The sequence below is a fragment of the Schistocerca cancellata genome, chromosome 7 (assembly GCF_023864275.1).
Source record: "Schistocerca cancellata isolate TAMUIC-IGC-003103 chromosome 7, iqSchCanc2.1, whole genome shotgun sequence".
Taxonomy (NCBI): Eukaryota; Metazoa; Arthropoda; class Insecta; order Orthoptera; family Acrididae; genus Schistocerca; species Schistocerca cancellata.
Genome location: NC_064632.1, coordinates 289,295,300 through 289,318,811, shown reverse-complemented (window position 1 = coordinate 289,318,811; position 23,512 = coordinate 289,295,300). Strand labels below are relative to the sequence as shown.

The window sequence follows — 23,512 nt, the reverse complement described above, 5'->3', positions numbered from 1 at the left end:
CATTTTTCTAGCAACTTGCATTTCACTGTCGATTCACGAAGAAGCAGCCTTGTGCACAGCAAATTTACGACATAAAAAATTCTTGGAAGCTGGTTACGTATGCAAAGGGCAGAGTACTGGTCGGCCACGCACGTCTGATGAAAACGTCGACCGTGTCCGAGATGCGTTCATACGAAGAGCTCGGGACTCCACTAGATCTATAACTACGGTGTTACCCGTTCTGAAACGACGCCTGCATATAAAGCGTTACAAGTCGCACTAACTGCAGGAACAGCGCCTCGGCAACCACAACAGAAGGCACGAATTTTACATTTGATTCGTTTCAGCTGTTTGGTAAATAAAAACCACAACAGTGTAGGAAGTTGGGGGTCACAAAATCCTGGCGTCGTCGTAGAACATGAAAGAGATTTTCCGAAACTGTATATACTTTGCGCTGATTCTGCTCACGAAGTTTAAGACTTTCTTATTTGTGGAGGAAACTGTGGCAGGAATGTTACACCTGGACAGGCAGCAAAACTGGTTGTTTCCTCACTTCACGAAGATTACGATGATTTCATTTCTATGCACGAAGGCGCAGGGGCATCTTAAAAACACCATCCCACAATGTCTTAAATGGAAGAGGCGAACACAGATCTTGTTGATTACGTTTGGACTCCGTATTCACCAGACCTAAAGTATTTTAGTTTTTTTCTGGGGTGGTACATAGCAGTATGAGTCTTCGTCCCAACTATGACAAAACTACTTCTAGAGCTGACAAATCGAATTGTTGAAGCTGTCGTTTCAATGAACAGATAGATGTTGATTCGAGTGAGGAATGAAGTAAACTAGAGTTTCGATGTTTCTCGACCAACGCTTGGTGCTCATGATGACTGTATGGTCTACTGTCCATGCGATCATATGACCTTGAACCTTCCTCTGTCCAATGATACTCGAAACGTATTAATATCGTTTATAGTTTATCTGTAATAAAAAACTGAAATCCATCCATCCTTTTTGAATCACCCTGTACTTCTTGGAATAGTATTGTACTTTGCGTGATAAGTAGCTTGCCAACGGTACGTCTTGTAAGTGGATATTCGTATGTGAAATATTCACCTAAGTTAACACATTAAATTCAATGCTTACCGTGTTGATTATCAACCATTATCCAGAGGTAACAGGATGACACATTCATTTCCTTGAGAATAGCGTGTCACTTGGAGGTTAAACCAGTGCGCAGAAAGCCTCATTTGTTGTTATAATCGTTTTGAAGGAACCATACAGTCGCTTTGTTGTTGTCAACAACGTACTTTTAAATCTCGCTGTTTTTGGGATACCTCCTAGATCGCACCTCTCTGTTGTAGTAGAAAATTTTTGAGTAGGCAATAACAGAAAGCCGCTTGGGGGTAGTCACGCGGTTTGAGGCGCAATGAACGGTTCGCATGGCTACCCCCGTCGGAGGTTCGAGTCCTCCCTCGGGCGTGCGTGTGTGTGCTGTCCTTAGCATAAAATAATTAAAGTTCGATTAAGTAGTGTCCCCCCCCCCCACTGAACCATGGACCTTGCCGTTGGTGGGGCGGCTTGCGTGCCTCAACGATACAGATAGCCGTACCGTAGGTGCAACCACAACGGAGGGGTATCTGTTGAGAGGCCAGACAAACGTGTGGCTCCTGAAGAGGGGCAGCAGCCTTTTCAGTAGTTGCAGGGGCAACAGTCTGGATGATTGACTGATCTGGCCTTGTAACACTAACCAAAATGGCCTTGCTGTTCTGGTACTGCGAACGGCTGAAAGCAAGGGGAAACTACAGCCGTAATTTTTCCCGAGGGCATGCAGCTTTACTGTATGATAAAATGATGATGGCGTCCTCTTGGATAAAATATTCCGGAGGTAAAATAGTCCCTCATTCGGATCTCCTGGCGGGGACTACTCAATAGGACGTCGTTATCAGGAGAAAGAAAACTGGCGTTCTACGGATCGGAGCGTGGAATGTCAGATCCCTTAATCGGGCATGCAGGTTAGAAAATTTAAAAAGGGAAATGGATAGGTTAAAGTTAGATATAGTGGGAATTAGTGAAGTTCGGTGGCAGGAAGAACAAGACTTTTAGTTAGGTGAATACAGAAATATAAACACAAAATCAAATAGGGGTAATGCAGGAGTAGGTTTAATAATGAATAAAAAAATAGGAGTACCGGTAAGCTACTATAAACAGCATAGTGAACGCATTATTGTGGCCAAGATAGATACGAAGCCCACGCCTACTACAGTAGTACAGATTTATATGCCAACTAGCTCTGCAGATGACGAAGAAATTAATGAAATGTATGATGAGATAAAAGAAATTATTTAAGTAGTGAAGGGAGACGAAAAGGCAGAGAAGGAAACATAGTAGGTGAATATGGATTGGGGCTAAGAAATGAAAGAGGAAGCCGCCTGGTAGCATTTTGCGCAGAGCATAACTTAATCATAGCTAACACTTGGTTCAAGAATCATGAAAGAATGTTGTATACATGGAAGAACCCTGGAGATAGTAGAACATATCAGATAGATTATATAATGGTAAGACAGAGATTTAGGAACCTGGTTTTAAATTGTAAGACATTTGCAGTGGCAGATGTGGACTCTGACCACCATCTTTTGTTTATGAACTGTAGATTAAAACTGAACTAACTGCAAAAAGGTGGGAATTTAAGGAGATGGGACCTGGATAAACTGAAAGAACCAGAGGTTGTACAGGGTTTCAGAGAGAGCATAAGGGAACAATTGACACGAATGGGGGAAAGAAATGCAGCAGAAGAAGAATGGGTAGTTTTGAGGGATGAAATAGTGAAGGCAGCAGAGTATCAAGCAGGTAAAAACAAGAGGGCTAGTAGAAACCCTTAGGTAACAGAAGAAATATTGAATTTAACTGATGAAAGGAGGAAATACAAAAATGCAGTAAATGAAGCAGGCAAAAAGGAATACAAACGTCTCAAAAATGAGATCGACAGGAAGTGCAAAATGGCTAAGCAGGTATGGCTAGAGGACAAATGTAAGGATGTAGAGGCTTATCTCACTAGGGGTAAGATATATGCTGCCTACAGAAAAATTAAAGAGACCTTTGGATAAAGAAGAACCACTTGCATGAATATCGAGACCATTGATAGAAACCCAGTTCTAAGCAAAGAAGGGAAAGCAGAAAGGTGGAAGGAGTATATAGAAGGTCTATACAAGGGCGATTGCACTTGAAGACAAAATTATGGAAATGGAAGAGGATGTAGATGAAGATGAAATGGGGGATATGATACTGCGTGAAGACTTTGACAGAGCACTGAAAGAACTGAGTCGAAACAAGGCCCCCGGTGTAGACAACATTCCATTAGAACTACTGACAGCCTTGGGAGAACCAGTCCTGACAAAACTCTACCATCTGGTGAGCAAGATGTATGAGACATGCAAAATACCCTCAGACATCAAGAAGAATATAATAATTCCAATCCCAAAGAAAGATGGTGCTGACAGATGTGAAAATTACCGAACTTTCAGTTTAATAAGCCACAGCTGCAAAATACTAACGCGAATTCTTTACAGACGAATGGAAAAACTGGTAGAAGCCGACCTCGGGGAAGATCAGTTTGGATTCCGTAGAAATGTTGGAACACGTGAGGCGATACTGACCCTACGACTTATCTCAGAAGAAAGATTAAGGAAAGGCAAATCTACATTTCTAGCATTTGTAGACTTAGAGAAAGCTTTTGACAATGTTGACTGGAATACTCTCTTTCAAATTCTGTAGGTGGCAGGGGTAAAATACAGGGACCGAAAGGCTATTTACAATTTGTACAGAAAGCAGATGGCACTTATAAGAGTCGAAGGGTATAAAGCGAAGCAATGGTTGGGGAGGGAGTTAGACAGGGTTGTATCCTATCCCCGCTGTTATTCAATCTGTATATTGAGCAAGCAGTAAAAGAAACAAAAGAAAAATTTGGAGCAGGTATTAAAATCCATGGAGAAGAAATAGAAGCTCTTAGGTTCGCCGATGACATTGTAATTCTGTCAGAGACGGCAAAGGACTTGGAAGAGCAGTTGAACGGAATGGACAGTGTCTTGAAAGGAGTGTATAAGATGAACATCAACAAAAGCAAATCGAGGATAATGGAATGTAGTCGAATTAAGTCGGGTGATGCTGAGGGAATTAGATTAGGAAATGAGACACTTAAAGTACTAAAGGAGTTTTGCTATTTGGGTAGTCAAATAACTGATGATGGTCGAAGTAGAGAGGATATAAAATGTAGACTGGCAATGGCAAGGAAAGCGTTTCTGAAGAAGAAAAATTTGTTAACGTCGTGTATAGATTTAAATGTCAGGGAGTCGTTTCTGAAAGTATTTGTATGGAGTGTAGCCATGTATGGAAGGGAAACATGGACGATAAATAGTTTGGACAAGAAGAGAATAGAAGCTTTCGAAATGTGGTGCTACAGAAGAATGCTGAAGATTAGAAGGGTAGATCACATAACTAATGAGGAGGTATTGAATAGAATTGGGGAGAAGAGGAGCTTGTGGCACAACTTGACTAGAAGAAGGGATCGGTTGGTAGGAGATGTTCTGAGACATCGAGGGATCACCAATTTAGTATTTGAGGGCAGCGTCGAGGGTAAAAATCGTAGAGGGAGACCAAGAGATGAATATACTAAGCAGATTCAGAAGGATGTAGGTTGCAGTAGGTACTGGGAGATGAAGAAGCTTACACAGGATAGAGTAGCATGGAGAGAGCTGCATCAAACCAGTCTCAGGACTGAAGACCACAACAACAACAAGTAGAGTGTAAGTCTAGGGACCGATGACCTCAACAGTTTGGTCCCATAGGAACTTACCACCAGCAAATAGCAGGAAAGTATTGGTGGGTACTCACGCATCACGTCCTCCATGCGAGCGGCAGGGGAGCAGGTGAGGAAGTCGTTGTAGAAGCTGAGCATCACCACGCCGCCATTCTGGGCCTGCAACAGCGGCACACTGGTGATGCACACATGTGCGAGCACATCGACACACACTCACACACCACACTCGACACTTAGCTGTGGGATGCATCCAAAGAATATCCAAACACAGAACATGGTCTCAGTTTTAAACTACAGAAAAAGTTCATTACAATAATAACGAAAAATACATACAGGACTCAATGTAAATATTTGTTTATAAAGTTAGGGTTCTTCCTGCAGCATCTACCAATCTGTTTGGCCAAAAAGTACAAAAATCAATAATTATTTCGCTCACAAGAGCAATGATAACCATGAAACAACTGTACCTATTGTTAAAAAAACACAAATCACGTTTTTCATCAGGCATAAAGTCTTACAACCAACTTCCCAAGGAGATTAAACTTAAAAATTAAAACACCATACTTCTTACTACGTTAGGACAACTCTCTCCAGCAGTACATAAAACACAATCACGGATTATCTAGAGAACACAAAGGAAGAGTTAGTGCGAAGTAAATCATTAGCAAACTCCTTTGTCATTTTACAGTCTACTGTCAGAGTATTAGGTTGGCGTGTAAGTTCGCAGCGTTTTGGTTTTGCATCTTGGTATTCGGGTTGCTGTTGGTTTATGTATGGATTGGCTGTTTTTTTTTTGTAGCTCTCTGTTGCTATTTGATTTTCATATTGTCATTTTGTCATCTGGAGACAGTCAGTGGAGTTGTGGACTGTAGGAAATGTAACGTCAATTGGAGAAAAGGGAGCATTTCCAACATACTCTTCTTATTGAGTTCAATGGAGAGGTGACAGCACCGGAGGAAGTGAGACATATTTGCGACATGTTTGGGGATAATGCCACCGGATAGAGGACGGCAAGAAAATGGTTTTCTCGTTTTAAGAAGGTTCGTCTTGAAATTAGTGACTCTCCACGTTCAGAGAGACCTTCATGATTGGATGAAGATCGTTTAAACGCATTGATTCAAAAAGACCCACGTCATTGTACTCGATAACTGGCAAATGTGACGAACTGTGATTATTCCACCACCTTGCAACATTTGCATGCAATAGGGAAGGTTCATAATTTGGGTGTATGGGTACTGTATGTTCTAAGCCAAAATCACAAAAACCAGCGGGTGACCATTTGTGCAAATCTCCTTGCTCGTCATCAACTTCCTCGTGAACAGCACCGAACATTCCTATCCTGTATGGTTGCTGGTGACTAGAAATGGTGTATTTATGCTAATATAAGGAAAAGAAAGGAATAGTTGAGCGCAAACAAAGCGGCAACTCGCCGTACAAAGACTTGCGCGCATCCACATATGATAATGTTATTCATCCGGTGGAACAGTGAGCGTGTGATGTACAACGAACTGCTTGCCCGAGATGTAACCATCACTGCCGACATATATTTTCAACAATTCAGATACAGTCCAGGAACAACGATCAGAAAGAATGCATAAAGTGATGTTACTCCACGATCAGGTGCCCCTAAATTCTGTTAGGCTGACAGAAAATATTAAACGGGAGTTGGGTTGCGGAGTCTTTCGGCACCCTCTTTATTCACATGATATTATGCCCTCCAAATGTCACCTTTTCCTCTCTCCCTACAGAACGATCTTCAGTAAACCACCTTTCCTGGTTCAAATGCGCTCCGGACAAGGCTGGAGGTGTTCTTTGCCTTAAAACCACTTGATTTATACAATCGCGGAATAGAAAAGTTACACCAGCGTTGGCAGACTGCTGCAAATAGCGAAGTAGAAGATGTTATTGATGACTAAAGTCTCTGTTGTGCATATCTGTTGTGTTTATTAAACTTATGGGAAAATGCTACGAAGTTCTGCGCCATCCTAATATAAATGAGTCCGCCCTTATAGACTACACGTTCTCCCACTGAAAAATCCCTTAGGAAAGTTTGCTGCCATTTACATTTTCATATGAATTATTTTTATATCTGTTTAGCTACCAGTTATGTGGTAGTAAAGACGTCTCCAAGTCGTGCCTAGGGTTACCTATTAAACAAGTTTACCTTGTTTTCCTTGGCACATCTGTGTCAGATCATTTTGATGCGGTCCGCCAACATTTTCTCTCTTGTGTTAATCTAGTCATCTGAGAATAGCACATACACGAAACTTCAATTATTCAATGTACTTTCTATACTAGCGGGTACCTAGCATGAGTTGGAGTGCCAGACAAAGAAAGAAAGTTTTTGCTTTTAAATTTTGTTTATTGAACAGCTTTTACATTCACAAAATTTTTAGCCGACAGTATGAGAAGCATGGATTAGCCTAATTTAGCACGCGTGTCTGTAGTGACTCTCCCTATACTTTCTTGATGGTCACTGCAAATCAGTGTCGCATCAGAAACTGCAAACGATTGCATTCTAATGGCATAGTTATAAGAATCATTGGGATGCTTTGCAACGGCACGTCTCCCCCAGAAAATTTCCCATCTGACATTGGTCATCATATTTTTTACTGAAAGCCTGGTGCCTTTACCAAGTCATGGTACATGTATGTTTCGAAAAGGAAAGGGAAGCACGATAATTTTCAGTTTTAAAGCGTGTGACTGTATGCCTTCTAAATCCACTGAAATCAAGAATTTAGTTGGATAAGTGACAACTTCGTCTTGATGCATGACAGTGTCAATGGACAGACACGTCGTTGCTTCACCTGGCGTTTCGTTTCGTATACTGAGCTGCCAACATAGCACGTACACTGTGCCTCTAATGATTTTTGTAAATCTGTGGGATATTTGGAAAAACTTTGGGAATTAATTCGTCTGTGGTTGCTGTGATTTTACAGAATTTTGTTGGCAAATGTGATACGTTGTGAGGATTCATTGGCTGCCATTTTGCTATTCCCATTACCCAACAATTGTTTTACGAAACGTTCAGTGGATGCATAATGTTACTGTTGTACATGTACATCGGTATTTAAAGTCAGTTTGTGTACCTACCACCACAAAAGAGATGATTTGTGACATCCGTTAAGTTTGTCAGTGGCTGTTTAGAGCAGTATTACTGATAGAGTTTGTCGAAAATCACTAGACAATAAAATAAAAGAGCTATTGAAAGGTGTTAATTTCCCCGAAGTCTTTGAGTGTACGATGAAGGGATTCCAATGCCTTTTTGGGCCCCATAGTACACTCATCCCATATAACGAGTTGTCATTTCTGGAGTAATTTGGAGAGTACTTGCTGATATTTCATTTTGGTGCCTCAGTGATCGCGTGGCGAAATGAGAAACGTTTTACCTCTGCCTCCGGGTACATCTAGGAAATACAATCTTACGTTTTCACTTCTAGCTACTTGCATAATTCTAACAAACGCTAAGCTTTTTTCTGAAAACAGTTTCGGGAAATTGGTTTCAACAAATGTACACCATTCGTCGACTTCAGAGTATGATTTCGTTGCCAACAATATCGGAAAGCTTTCTTGCAGATCTATTCGGCGCAGCCATTCCGAATTATAGCAGGAATTTTTAGTGGTCGCCAAACGTGTGCCCTCAGTCAAAACCGATGCCTTAAAAATGTGGATATCCCTCCATTGCACCGTGGTTTGGAGTTCATGTTAAAACTATTGGTCCAGCTGACACTGAGTTTTTGTTGCTATTTGTGGTTCACAGTCGGAAAACTGCTTTGATGCTGCTCTTCACGCTTGTTTTTGTTTTCAAACCACTTCATATCCGCATAACGTCTACAGTATACATCCGTCTGAAATTTGATATTGTCATATGTAGTTATATGTTCAGAGACGTATGTAGTTTCAGCTTTATCTAGGATCACGTATACTGGCGGAAGCAATGAATTAAAATTAGTACCAAGGCCGACAACCGAACCTTGTTCTCCTACTCACTAGTCAGATGCTAACGCAGGTGCACGGATTACACCAGTATGTCTCCCTCCCAAATAGAAACTCCAATGCTGGTTAAGGAGAGGAACATTAAAACGGGATGAGGAGTGAACTGGAGTTTGTATTAAGGAGGAAAACGTACTAGAGTAATCCGTGCAGCGACATTAGCTGCAGTGTCTGGGTGGCGCAGTGATTGGTACGTCGGTCTAATCAGCAGGAGACGCGCATTCGAATCCTGGCCTTCATAGAAATTTTAAATCACTACTTCGGCCTGTTTCCTCATCTTGTTACTGTAGTTATACAGTGGTCTCCAATCATAATTTTTACACCTAAATTCGCCTTAGTTACCAAATTATCGATTCCTTGATATGTCAGGACGTTTCCAATCAACGATTCCTTCTCCTATTGAAGTTCCCCATAAATCTCATTTCTACTTGATGCGGAATAAGTAATGGAGGACTACTGGCTTTGTAGGTCAGTTCAAAGGTCGCAAGAAGACGTGGATGTAAAACCTAAAATAGGATAATAACCGTTAAAGTACTGCGTTCTTCAAACCAGTCTTCAGATTGATGACGGATTTACTTACTAATTTGACGAAAATGCTGCTCTGAGATGACGAGATTGGAACAACATAGAAATAAAACTACTCCGAAGACCGTTGGGAATAAAAATATAGGCGTTGAAAGAAGGAAATAAGATTATGGTTTATCATCCCGTTGCTGTTGAGCTCCTTAGAGATGGAGCTCTAGTTGATTTGTGGGGGAAGGATGCGAAAGGAAAGGAAATCGCCCATGCTCTTTCCAAAGTAATCATTCCGGCAGAGTGATGGAGAAGAATAACGGAAAACCTAAGTCTGGATGACTGGAGGCGTATTTCAACCGTCGTTCTCGTAAATGTGAGTCGGTTATATGCGTCTATATTCGAACCTGGACTTGTCGAATTCAATCGCATCTTACCACTAAATCTGAGGGGCAGCGCTCGGGAGTTTCCCTTGTAAGTAACATATTTTACCTTGATGTAGGTACAGGAAATGTATTCACAAATACAAATACGAACAGTTTTAAGCTATTTAATGGAATGACGACATTGAAAATTTATGGCGGACCAGGTTTCGAAGCTGGATTCCCCGTTTGTCGTAACCGGTCATCCTAACCACCTCAGCAGCCTGTAGGCCCCCTACACGCTTTACGGCCAGACCAAAACATCCATACGTCGTTGTCCATATGTGTGCAGTGACAGTTCTGCAGACATGCAAGCACTGTAATACCGTCTCTACTTTTAGCAGTCTTAAATGTGCACATTTTCATAAAAAGGAAGATTACAGCTTGTCTCTTCACCTGCGTCGGCATTACGAAAATTTAAATTTTAGTTATTCGACATTTTTGGTACAAGTGTTGTAGTGTAGATCAAGAGTGTAACGAGCTCGTCATCCAGACCTTGGAGGCCCAAGGGATTTCGACCAGACGCCCTGTCATGCTATGCCTTGCGGCGTCTTGCGGCAGCGGTATAGAGGGGCATGTGGCCAGCATACCTCTCTCCCGGTCGTTGTGTCGCCACTTCGCATACAGGTAGCTCCTCAGTTCGCTTCAGGAGGTTGAGGGCACTCCTGTACCAGTACACCCACGAAAGAAAAAGTCTTTGGCAGTACCGGAAATCGAATCCAGGTCTTACACATGCAAGTCATCTACACTGATCACACAGCTATGGAGGTGGACGGATCAAGAGCGTACTAATTACGTTTTAGAGGGTGTCTGTTGTTTCTGATGAAGTGGGCGATTGTAAGCAAATTTACCACGGGAGATTCAAATCTGGATACAGAGTTTAACTGTCAGAGCAATTTTTGAGTAGACGTCACCGGAGTGGAGACTTTTCAGGGATATATCAAAAACTACACCCACGGAAAAAATAGCAACATCAAAAAATAATTAATGTGGAGTAATACAATTTCGGATATACCTTTACCTAGATAATAGATTTTAAGTTGTTAACCTTGCAAGATAAAACGTTAATGAATGCGCTGACACATCAATAACTGGTTTAATTGCCAGAATGTTGAATGCAAACATGAAAACTTGAGTGTATTGTGTTGTACAGGTGCCGAATGTCAGTTCGTAGGACGGACTTCCATACCTCATTGCACTTGGACGGTCAATACAGCGGCAGTTAATGCTGGTTGTGGATGAGCCCTGAGTTGTCATCCGATGGTGCTCGATTAGAGACAGACAGGATGATGAAGAAGGCCGAGGCAAATGTTTGTCACTCTGTCGAGCACGTAGGGTTACAACAGCAGTAAGTGAGCGAGCGTTATCCTGTTGGAAATCAATCGCTGGAATGTTGTTCATGAAAGACAGCGTAACAGGTAAAATCCCAAGACTGACAGCACAAATTTGCAGGCAGAGTGTGTGGGGTAGCAACGACAGTGCTCCTGCTTTCGTACGGAATCCTACACCAGACCATAACTCCAGGTGTAAGCCCAGTGTGTCTAGTACGCAGACAGGTTGGCTGCAGGTCCTCAAGTGCCTCTTTCTAATCAACACACGGCCGTCACTGGCACTGACGCACAGAAAGCTTTCACCAGAAAACACAACAGACCTCCAATAAGCTCTCGCTAGACACCACTGAAGTCGAAACTGGCGGTGGTTCGGGATCAGATGAATGCACGCTACAGGGCGTCTGGCTATGAACTCTACTAGAAGTAACCGACTTGTAGCAGTACTCTGTATCACTGTGGTGCCAACTGGCCCTCACGTTGCTGGTTCAGATGCAGTACGGTAAGAACGGCGGCATACGCCGAACACGATGGTCTTACCTGTCGGTAGTGCCATGTGACCACCGCTAGTTGCAATCATTTACAGTGGCTATATTCTTGCCAAGTCTTTCTGTAATGTCGCAGAAGGAACATACAGCTTATAGTAGCACTACTAGTCGACCCTGTTCAAACTCACAACTGGGTCTTTGTCGCCTTAAAGGTACTCGTGACTAACATCAAGTCTCTATGTCTAGTCTCAATGGTGACTAGAGCTCACGACCTTTGAAGCATATATTTAAGGAAAAGCATTTCAATCATTTATGTGTTACAGAATCTTACTCTGCAGCAAATCTTGTTTGTTTCGGTTGAGATTCTTTTATTTATTTGAAATTTTGTGACTTTTATTTGAAATTTTGTGACAGCCAGGTACGTCTGAAGATGAAAATATGTAATTTTGAATCTTACCATATGAATTAAACTGAATCAATACCTCAGCTGAATGGGTTATCCAAAAACAGTACACTGTTGAGGAATAAGGTGGTCATGGCACAATACCGTGTCATAATGGTAGAATGTGGTGTCCATCCTAGAACCCTTTTAGACGACACTTTTAGCGGTTGAACAAATTGACAAGATTCTGACAGTACAGTACATTTGGTCTCTTATAAAATTAATTATGAATTTAGGATCACACCAATTACACCTATTATAAAAATGGATGTTAGTGTGTGTGTGTGTGTGTGATTTCGACCAAACTCGGTACACATATCCCATACTGTCTGGTAACAATCGGTGTGTGTGTGTGTGTGTATATGTCTGTGTGTGAGTGTGTGTGGTGGAGGGGGGGAGATAAGTTTCACCTACCTATAATAGCTCAGGAGATATAACGTCATAAACGACGATATGTGAGAAAAACTGCCACATCTTGCATGACGTTAAAATTTATTACTACTGGGGCGCTAACTTTATTCCTAATAAATTTTGCAGAAACTATACATATACACCATAAAACTCACCTACAAAAGTATGTAGTTGTAGCCTGTGTAGTTCACGAGATATGACGTCATAAACACTAAGATATGTGAAAAACTGCCGCATTGTGCATGACGTTTAAATTTGTTATTCATTTGCTACCCACTCTATTCGTAAGTTACTTTGCAGACAGTATGTACATATGCTGCTGAATTACCTGTTAACTATATCATTATATGAAATACAACTAATCAGATGTGCCGTCATAAACACTGAGACATGTGAAGATTAAATGAATTTCTTCTATCCTATAAACTCTATTGGCAATAAATTTCTTTGACCGTATCCACATATGCCGCTGAATGTACATACACAAATATATCGTTGTACGACACACAGGTCAAGAGATGTGAGGTCATTAACACTGCGATAAAAGAAATTTCGCATCATGCAGGAAGTTTTGATATATTTACTCTGTGCTGCTAAGACACTCATTTAATGAAATCCCTGACACGAGGCAGAGCTTTCGGCAGCTCTAAAGTGCGAAGCGCAGACAGCTCTTGGCGGAAACGATATGCGCCTATAGAGCTATAAAAAGGCGTTACCATAGAGACGTTTACAAAATCGCGTTGCAGAGAAGCGAAGCAGCCTGCGCCCAGAGCATAGAAATTGTCCTGGATCATGTTTCTTAATTTGGACTCTGTACTTAAAACATTTGTGCATTATGTATCTTTCTTTGTACGACTGTTTCACGATTTCAAACGTAGTTTCACGAATACGTGGAAATGAAACTTTTTCTGTACTTCACTGCAAACACAAGTTAATTTTTGGTTTTCGTTTGTAATAGAAAATTGGTGAAATGAATTCCTTGGCAATACCATGTTTGTCAGATACAATGTGAATCTAATAAAAAAAGGAGAAATGGCTTACAATGCCCATTCTCTGGGCTCAATGGGGTCCAGAAACTAGCGAGAGATTCATCAAAAAAAAAAAATCTGTGACCACATACCCAGTGACTGAATAATTTTAATGATGATAAAATTGACTTGAAACACAAACATGGATAGTAAATGCAATATATGCTTGACAGTTAGTTCTACACCAAAGAAGAATTTATGAACGTGTAAACTGTAGAGGAAGTGTGTATGTATGTGTCAGGAGAGATAGAGAGTAGAGAGAGAGAGAGAGAGAGAAAGAGAGAGAGAGAGAGAAAGAGAGAGAAAGAGAGAGAGATGGGAAGGGGTGGGGGGGGGGAGGAAGACTGGTTCTCAGACGACGAACATGTCGGAAGCGCCCACGGAATTTATATTTACGGTCAGCAGTTCTCCGTTACACATCGCCCATTCTGATATCTGAAGAAAGACAGGCCGGCCTGGATGAGAATTCCAGGGGCCCAGAGTTGAAGCTCGAAAAGAAGCAATCCACTCGTGCGTGGCAGGGACGCACGTCGCAGCGCCGTGTGCCCGCGGTCCGCCGTTCGCAGGCCGGGGTGACCCCGCGTTTTATGGAAATGAGCGCTCGCCTGGCGTCTGGCGCGGACGCGCCCAGATTGGGGACGCGTGTTGCTGGCGCCCGACAATGTGGACAAAGGCCGCCAGCAGAGGCGGGGGGTGGGGAGCAAGGGGGCATTTTTCATCCGCGGCACCGGCCCGGGGTCGCCGCGGTTGTATCGGATTCTCGTGCGGCTAGTCTCTCCGCGTTCTGCACCAATAGCAGATTACAAACGGCCTCCTACAGCCGTCGCCGCTGGAGATTTTGCGGCGTCACTGAATGAAAAATACCTCTCCTTGCGTGCAGTCACAAAGTGCTGCTCTTAGTCATTTTTTTTTTTTCATTTCGACTCCAGACTGGAACGGGAAAATGATGCAAAAGGGCTGTCGGAGATAAAAAAGGAAGAGAAAGAAAGATTAAATTCATACTCTTGACCACACGCTGACTTTGTCGTATCGTATGTGACGCCCTTCCGTTTAATTTTGTTATTATCAATGTCGTACTGTGACACCCAAAACTTTCGAGATTATTCAGAACCTAACGGGTGTAAGAGCAAATATTTTTATATTTAGTACTTTAATACACTCCTGGAAATTGAAATAAGAACACCGTGAATTCATTGTCCCAGGAAGGGGAAACTTTATTGACACATTCCTGGGGTCAGATACATCACATGATCACACTGACAGAACCACAGGCACATAGACACAGGCAACAGAGCATGCACAATGTCGGCACTAGTACAGTGTATATCCACCTTTCGCAGCAATGCAGGCTGCTATTCTCCCATGGAGACGATCGTAGAGATGCTGGATGTAGTCCTGTGGAACGGCTTGCCATGCCATTTCTACCTGGCGCCTCAGTTGGACCAGCGTTCGTGCTGGACGTGCAGACCGCGTGAGACGACGCTTCATCCAGTCCCAAACATGCTCAATGGGGGACAAATCCGGAGATCTTGCTGGCCAGGGTAGTTGACTTACACCTTCTAGAGCACGTTGGGTGGCACGGGATACATGCGGACGTGCATTGTCCTGTTGGAACAGCAAGTTCCCTTGCCGGTCTAGGAATGGTAGAACGATGGGTTCGATGACGGTTTGGATGTACCGTGCACTATTCAGTGTCCCCTCGACGATCACCAGTGGTGTACGGCCAGTGTAGGAGATCGCTCCCCACACCATGATGCCGTGTGTTGGCCCTGTGTGCCTCGGTCGTATGCAGTTCTGATTGTGGCGCTCACCTGCACGGCGCCAAACACGCATACGACCATCATTGGCACCAAGGCAGAAGCGACTCTCATCGCTGAAGACGACACGTCTCCATTCGTCCCTCCATTCACGCCTGTCGCGACACCACTGGAGGCGGGCTGCACGATGTTGGGGCGTGAGCGGAAGACGGCCTAACGGTGTGCGGGACCGTAGCCCAGCTTCATGGAGACGGTTGCGAATGGTCCTCGCCGATACCCCAGGAGCAACAGTGTCCCTAATTTGCTGGGAAGTGGCGGTGCGGTCCCCTACGGCACTGCGTAGGATCCTACGGTCTTGGCGTGCATGCGTGCGACGCTGCGGTCCGGTCCCAGGTCGACGGGCACGTGCACCTTCCGCCGACCACTGGCGACAACATCGATGTATTGTGGAGACCTCACGCCCCACGTGTTGAGCAATTCGGCGGTACGTCCACCCGGCCTCCCGCATGCCCACTATACGCCCTCGCTCAAAGTCCGTCAACTGCACATACGGTTCACGTCCACGCTGTCGCGGCATGCTACCAGTGTTAAAGACTGCGATGGAGCTCCGTATGCCACGGCAAACTGGCTGACACTGACGGCGGCGGTGCACAAATGCTGCGCAGCTAGCGCCATTCGACGGCCAACACCGCGGTTCCTGGTGTGTCCGCTGTGCCGTGCGTGTGATCATTGCTTGTACAGCCCTCTCGCAGTGTCCGGAGCAAGTATGGTGGGTCTGACACCCCGGTGTCAATGTGTTCTTTTTTCCATTTCCAGGAGTGTATATACACACATGGTTGATATTCCTTTCCCTCTAACAGTATTCTCATAAACACGTCACAAATTTAACGCGATATTTTCTGCTCCATCGTAACTGCACCACTAAGTGGACTGGACCTGTCAGTATAGACTTAACCATATGCGTCTACGCGTCCACACTTCAACACCTGACCTACTGCCCAATGGAACACAAGCATTGATGGCCTGTTTTTGCCACAAGTACTCCGAGGTACTACCCAACCTAAAGGCAAACGACTTGTAATAGCTGTAATTAATACTCTGCATATGACATAAATACTGCCACACTGTTATGAATACACCGTCCGACTTGTAATAGCTGTAAGTAATAGTCTGTATATGACATAAATACTGCCGTAATGTTGTTCAATACACCGTCCTCTGTCACCAATAGAAATATCTGCACTTACAGCCCGTATATCGCCAAAGGGCGGAGATGGTTAGCTGAATTGAAGTGCTGTACTTTGTTCAGCGAGTGAGCTGTTCATAAATCTTCATTATCGTCATTTACTGCATTGCTTGACATTTGAGACCTACAGTAGAAAAGAAAAGAGAGACCACATTAAAGAAGAAAAATTAGAAAACAGCACACTATAAAAAACTATGAAGGAAAACATTGCAGGGAGCACAATAACCGAGGGAAGTCAGTTAGTTACAACGTAGGAGATCTCTACTGCAGACGGTAGTCTCTTGTTGGCAGTTAATCAGAGCTAAAGTTTTAACAGCGACACTGCATATTGTACCAAGAGGAGAGGAGGACAGAAATTGGACAGCATTATCAGTTAGCTCAGCATCACTTTGAGAGGCTCTTTTGGTAGATGATGTTATATCATCGTAGCTCGTTTTAATTCGTAACTAATAATTTTCACGAATATGCTCATTTGGTCGAAGGTGAGCAGCATGATCGAGAGGATGCCTGTGCTGTGGCAGTTGTCGGTACAAACAGGGTAAGAGCTCCACTGCCTTTCGCTTATGCTGTAGGTGATAAATCACTAGGAACTGCGAAGTCTGTAAAATACCTAGGAGGAACCTTCTGGAGCGGTCCTAAATGTAACGACTGTTACACCTGCTACAGTGTCACACAGCCTTTATTGCATAGAAAACATGGATACACTGTTATCACTTGATACTCCACGTCAGTACGCAATGAGATGTCGTAAACTTTAGAACAGACCAATGGAATAAACCCTATAGTCTAGGGAAAAGCAAATCCTTCAATAACACGAACAGCAATCCAGCACATAGTCCTATCAAAAACCAGTAAACAGCCAGGTCACGAAACTACTGCGTTAGCGAGGTAGAGACCTTAGCAAAGAAGGATTCGAAGTGTGTTGCTGCGCCGCTGAGGGCAGGTTATATCTCCAGCTTGACGTCAGCGACCAGGCCAATGAGACAGTTGCTGTCACCTCTTACCAGCCGCTGGAGGAGTCGTTGGTAGCGGATTAATCAGGGTATCGATTTCACATTGAAATGTCAGAGATATAGCAAAGACTGCATAAAAACAACCTCCAGAGAAGCAAAATCCAGGCTGACAAGCATGGAAGAATCTAAAGAAAATGAAATACCTCAACGAAAACAGAGCGCCACAAAACTACTATAAGACGAATTACTGAATATTATTCACTCTTCTTGGAAATTTATGAGGTTGGATTAATTGAAGGGGCAGAGAAGATGCAAGCAAAAGCGACATCATTCAACATGGGGCCAATCTCCAGCATCAATTGTTAAATAAATGGCTTTATGTTATTTAGAGACGTTTAGTGATGAAATTGCAAGAGAGTATGTTCCAGCAGTAGTCGGGCGATGTACTATTTATCCTTCTATCTTTCGCAGAATGACCGCGACGAGAAAATAAGTAAATTAGAGCTCTTTCAGATGTTCTTCCACACACTGTTCCCCGAACGGAACAGGCAAGGAGGAAATGACAGGGTTACGAGTTATTTGCCTCTTCCGTAAAACGGTTTATGCAGTATAGCTGTAGGTGTAGGATGAGGAAGGCAACGAAAACTACGAGACGGCTATAGTATTCTCAAAACTCGTTTGAGAATGTGACCGTATTTTACCAGGGACGTCCACTTAAGATAGAAATAGGAAATAGTGCCACACAGGACAATACGTTGTTTTGTTTTCTGGAACCCAATCTTGATTTAGGAAAAGGCAAAATGGCCACATATCTATTTAGTCCGTTTTATGTAAAAGGCAACATTTAATTTCAGTGAGATGCGGTCAATAGACGGTACAAATGTCCCTCGATTTAGGAATTGGGAGCCTTTATATTGAGGTATTGATGCACTCAGTAGAAAATGTGATGCCTTACTTATTGGACACCCATCGTAGGTTTCCCCATTTTCGATCTGCATCGTCACTGCTTCTTCGTAGTTGAAGCGTCTGCAAGTCCTTCCAGACGACATTCAGTCTCACGGGGGACAATGGGAGTAATGTTTCGGTTCGTCAAAAAAAGTTTTCCAGTATCTTATACTGGGTTGTTACAACTTTGAACATGCACCGATTCAGCACAAATAACGTTTTTGTCACTCACTGTCATCAGGAGGATAGGAGCTGGGCGAAAAGCTTTTGGCACCAAAACGTGCTAATAAATTATATGTTTGTTTCCATGTACATCTTGTGCAGTCGTCGTTAGGTGTCCATCAGTATTGTTCCTCATTTTAAGCTGATGCAGTTTAAGAGCGTTTTTCACAAGCAGCATTCCTCTTTTGTTTCTAAAGCAGCTTCAATGGTAATACGGGAAGTATGACATACATATTACGTTTCTACATTTTGGCATTTAAAGATTTAATGCATTTATCTTCATAACTTTCGGGGACGATTTACTTTGCTTTGTCATTCTTTGCTTTGTACACACACACACACACACACACACACACTCACACTCACACTCACACACACACACACACACACACACACACTCACACTCACACACACACACACACACACACACACACACACACACACACCACACAAACACACACACGCACACACACACAGACACACACACACACACACACACACACACACACACACAGTAGACTATGAAAGTGTTCAAAAGAGCAGTACTGATAAGGTGGCAATTCTCACAATCTACATAAAAAACAAATGGAGAAACGGAACATGCACCGTTGGTACATGGTACACCAAATTTGTGAAGAAAAACTGTTTTAAATCTGTACATACCATAGTCGAGAATTCCCAATGAAGATGCTTTATAAATAAATGCGGAATGCGTCTAATGAGAAATACTCTTAAACTGCAGCAAGCTTCAAAGGGAGAATAAGAATAACTTACATGCTAAGTGAGCTTCATACTGAAACTCTATTCCGATTTTCGAGTAGACCGAGAATATCAGCAAAAACATAACTCGCCGCGTTTACGTGATATGAGACTCATGTGTAAACTGGTTGCACTTCAATAATGTATAAATTAATTAATAATGACGTTGTTATCGAATCGGTGTTAAAATTGCAGTTACCTTCTCATCTAGCGAAAAGTAAATTTGCGCAGTTCATGAAATGTACATACACAATTACTTTTAGTTAAGAAACTGTTGAACCGCTACCATCATCAGCAATGTTATGCAAACAAACAGCTGGGAGTAACATACGATGCGGGAAATCATATATATATATTACGTCACAAAAAGCATACTGACAGGCCTATGTAACGTGTAATCGACAGGTAGATGTCACGTTAGGCGGACTCACCCCTATAAAAGGGGGCGGGGAGTTTTGCATTGTAAGCGGAGAAGGTGTAATAGAACGGGTCGGTCAGGATAACATGGACTAGTCGCTGGATGTCACCTCAGTAACACATCAACTAGCTGTTGGATGACACCTGAGTAACGCATTCGTCAAGGACATTTCAACCCTTTCACAACTGTACAAGTCGGCTGTTGTTGATGTACTTTGAAGTGAATGTGTGAAGAAATAAATCAGAACCATGAAGAACTCTTGGACTGACGGATATAGACCGTCAACCATTGCAGTAGGCAGCTGTAAAAATAGCATGAGTGGAAGAAATTACTCATGAGTTGCACTGTGCTACCAGCAATCCTGCTGCTACAATTTTTATTTATTTATTTATTTATTTAACCGTATGGTGATTTTATACAATGTACAGTTCATATAATACAAGTGATTTTATACAGTATGCATATGATATAAGACAAGATTAAACCTTAAAGTCCGTGTTTTTTAACCAATTAATGAAGCTGTGTGTGAGAGTGAACAAGTCGTCGGGAATTCCAGGGTATGAATGAAGTGGAGAGCGTTGGACTAGATGTTCAATTGTCTGCTCTTCTTGATTACATTCACACATTGGTGAACTGATCCAGCCCCATTTGTACCTGAAGTAGCTACAACAACCATGTCCAGTCCTTACCCTGTTGAAGCGGCACCAGAGGTTCCTCGGTAGGTCAAAACCTTTTGGCTTCTTTGTGGGATCAAGTTGATGGGCTCTTGTTCCCAATGTTTTTGTTGACCATTCATGCTTCCAGCTTTCATTTAGGTCAAACCCATCTGCTACAATGATTGTGGGTAAGGAGTTAAGAAGATTGGGGTATATCGGCGAGCAGCTCCTCATTAGCCAGAAATTTCTGTAGTCGCTGCTAAGCGACGCTTAAGGTGGCATAAATAGCGACACCCTTGGACAGTTGATGACCGGAAGTGCGTGATTTGGTGCGATTAATCACTTAGTACCCTATGAAAATATGATGGAAGTGTTTGGTCTGGGATATGCCTGGAGAAAGGCAAGTGTCATCATGTGTAGTGCCAGCAGTGAAGTGCGAAGGAAGTGATGTTAAGGAATGGAGGGTGTTTCGTGGTTAGCAAAACGATGGTTGAGGAAAGATATGAGCACATTTTACGGCATTATGGACTGACTGCAACACAGGAACTGTTTGGAGACGATGACTGATTGTAGCTTTCCAGCATAACAATTCATCCTGTCATAAAGCAGCATCTGTAAGGCAATGGTTTATGGACAATAGCATTCCTGAAACGGACTGGCCCGCTCAAAGCCTCGACCTCCACCCAATGGACCGCCTCTGGAACGAGTTAGAACGTCTCCACTCCAGACCCTAGATCCAACTCACTGCCTCCTCTTATCCTCTTATTTGAGCTGCTGAGGAAGAATGTACTGCCACTCCTCCACAGACATTGACACACCTAACTGAAAGTACCCTGCAGAGTTCGAACCACGATAAATGCGAAGGGTGGACACACCCCATGTTAGTACCCCCTAATAGGTGTGCGAATACGTTTCATCATGTAGTGTAGTTTCCGTTACGTGCAACAAAAAATGCGAGACATTTGTTCGATAGCTGCTAACTGTAGCTGGTCTACAAATAACTCATACAGAATCTCTGTAATAATGCCCAAGTCTGTGTGATACATTCTGGATGAAGTGTCGCAAACACTGGATGTAGTTCAGCTTGGTGTTGTGTAATTAGTACGAGACATCGTTATGACATCGAACGAATTATTTTATATGTCACCATAATTCGCACAAAGTATGTACACAGCTATAGACAAAAAACTGACAGTTCAGTTAATACATTATAACAACAAAAATATATAACCACATGTACCTCGACTTGGGAGTACGACTAACGGAAATGCTGAATAAACTAAGTTGTGAGAAAATATAATCACTTCGTGTGATCTCTAACACAAAATACCACGCCTACACTCTCAGGATACATATTACACCACTACGGACACAAATTTTAAGTTAGGCTAATAATAGCCGTAAAAGCGAGAGAGGAGTCATTACTCTCATAAATCGTAGAAAAAAAGTGATTGAAAGGATTCCCAATCTACGAAGGTTGGAACTTTAATTGTAGCAACTATTTATTTACAGCTTGTACGAAATAGATACGTGTTTCAAAGTCTTACTGACCTTCAAAGTAGTCATCAGCATTGTGTATAACCCGCTGCCAGTGATGTGGAAGTTGTAGGATACTGTTAGCAGTGCCAGTTGTGATGACAGTTCGAGTGGGGTGGTCTATTACCGACGAATTTGTAGCAGCTCCGAAGCGAATGCCGTGAAGTGTTTCCTTCAGTTTAGGAATCGAGTTGAGCTCACGAGGGCCTAAGTCAGGGGAGTGCCGAAGTGATGACACTTTCTGCAAAACCTGACCATCATTTTTCAGGACAATGATCAAGCACGAACAGTGCAAGCTGTCACTGATTTGTTTGACTGATGGGTCTGCTAAGTGCTATACCACCACGTACATTACATTAGTCTGAGACGCACGCTGTAGTGTATTACAGATGGTAAGAATGCGAAAAAAGAATGGGAAGAACCGTTAAAATATATTACCTTAATGAGAGATATCTCATATAATCAGAAATTTCCGAGGTAATAGCTTAATTTTTTTTTCTTTCAGTACTGAATTCATACGTGACCGTATTTTTCACTTACAGTTGCGTCTCAATGCTACTTCTTTATATACAGGAATTTTGTGTCCATTGAATTATAAAGTCCAATCTCCCTTCTTTGCAAAGAATCTAAAAGGGCCGTTTCTCCGATGAGATGCTTGCTCTTCGTATCGGTGAAGTGATAAAATTTAGACTCGCATCATAATTTCCATCGGCCCAGATACCGTACATCCAACACTTTGATGTCTTGATTAATGGTTTGTCGTTGTTCCACATTGGCATCTCTCCAGTCTTTAGGAGGGAATTCAAAGTGACTGTTCAACGAGTGAATCTTGAGTCACATAAAGGAACATAAATCTTGAATATTTCCAATGTGTTTGTTACAACATGTATATGAGTCCTTCTATCTGCCTAGGAACTTGCTAACAAATTCCTTGAAAGATAACCAGGAATCCGTCTAACTCAGTCACTTTTTATTCAAAGTTAAAACCAGACATAACTTTTTTAATGACAGCTGTGTTTCACCTTAATTTCCGATAAATATCGAAATTTCTCAGAGATACGCAAAAGGCTCTCCATTTATGACTAAGAATTTCACCTATCTATTCATTAGGCCCAGCTTAACGTGTAGATATTTTATCGGGTGCACGAGATGTTTTATCGGGTGCACGAGGTTCTAGTGCGAAAGAAAAACAACCAAGAAGCTTGTCATTATAGTTACATTTATCAACCAATGATGTTTAAATTTCGAATGGTTATTGATTGACATAGTAATTGAAATTTATAGCATTGAAATTTTTAAAAAAATTCAGATATTTTGTCTTAATTGTAAAAAGAAATGGTAAGCAATACGTCTGTTTCGTTAGGATATTAGGCTTCAGAACACTAAAAGTTCAATATTTCGTTGGTAATAGAACAACACACATGTAAAGCAGCTTCAATGGAGTGTTTTGAGGATGTTATGTTCTCGACGTAGATATAAATGATATGATGTATAACGCCTAAAGTTACGTGACGTCGTATGCAGCCGTTGCTGTTGCATGTGGGAAAGCTATAACGCCAAAAAACTGTAGCAAAACGCAGCAAGACCTGCCGAGGATCAA

General features: G+C 42.5%; 1 protein-coding gene across 1 annotated transcript in view; it reads right to left on the bottom strand.

The window, feature by feature from the left end:
• The window catches only part of LOC126092242 (dipeptidase 1-like), a 704,929-nt gene that overhangs the window by 185,749 nt on the left and 495,668 nt on the right, over window positions 1–23,512 (bottom strand). Inside the window, exon 10 of the mRNA XM_049907748.1 lies at window positions 4,870–4,954. Coding sequence (XP_049763705.1) covers window positions 4,870–4,954 — 85 coding nt within the window. The remainder of the gene's footprint in view (window positions 1–4,869; window positions 4,955–23,512) is intronic.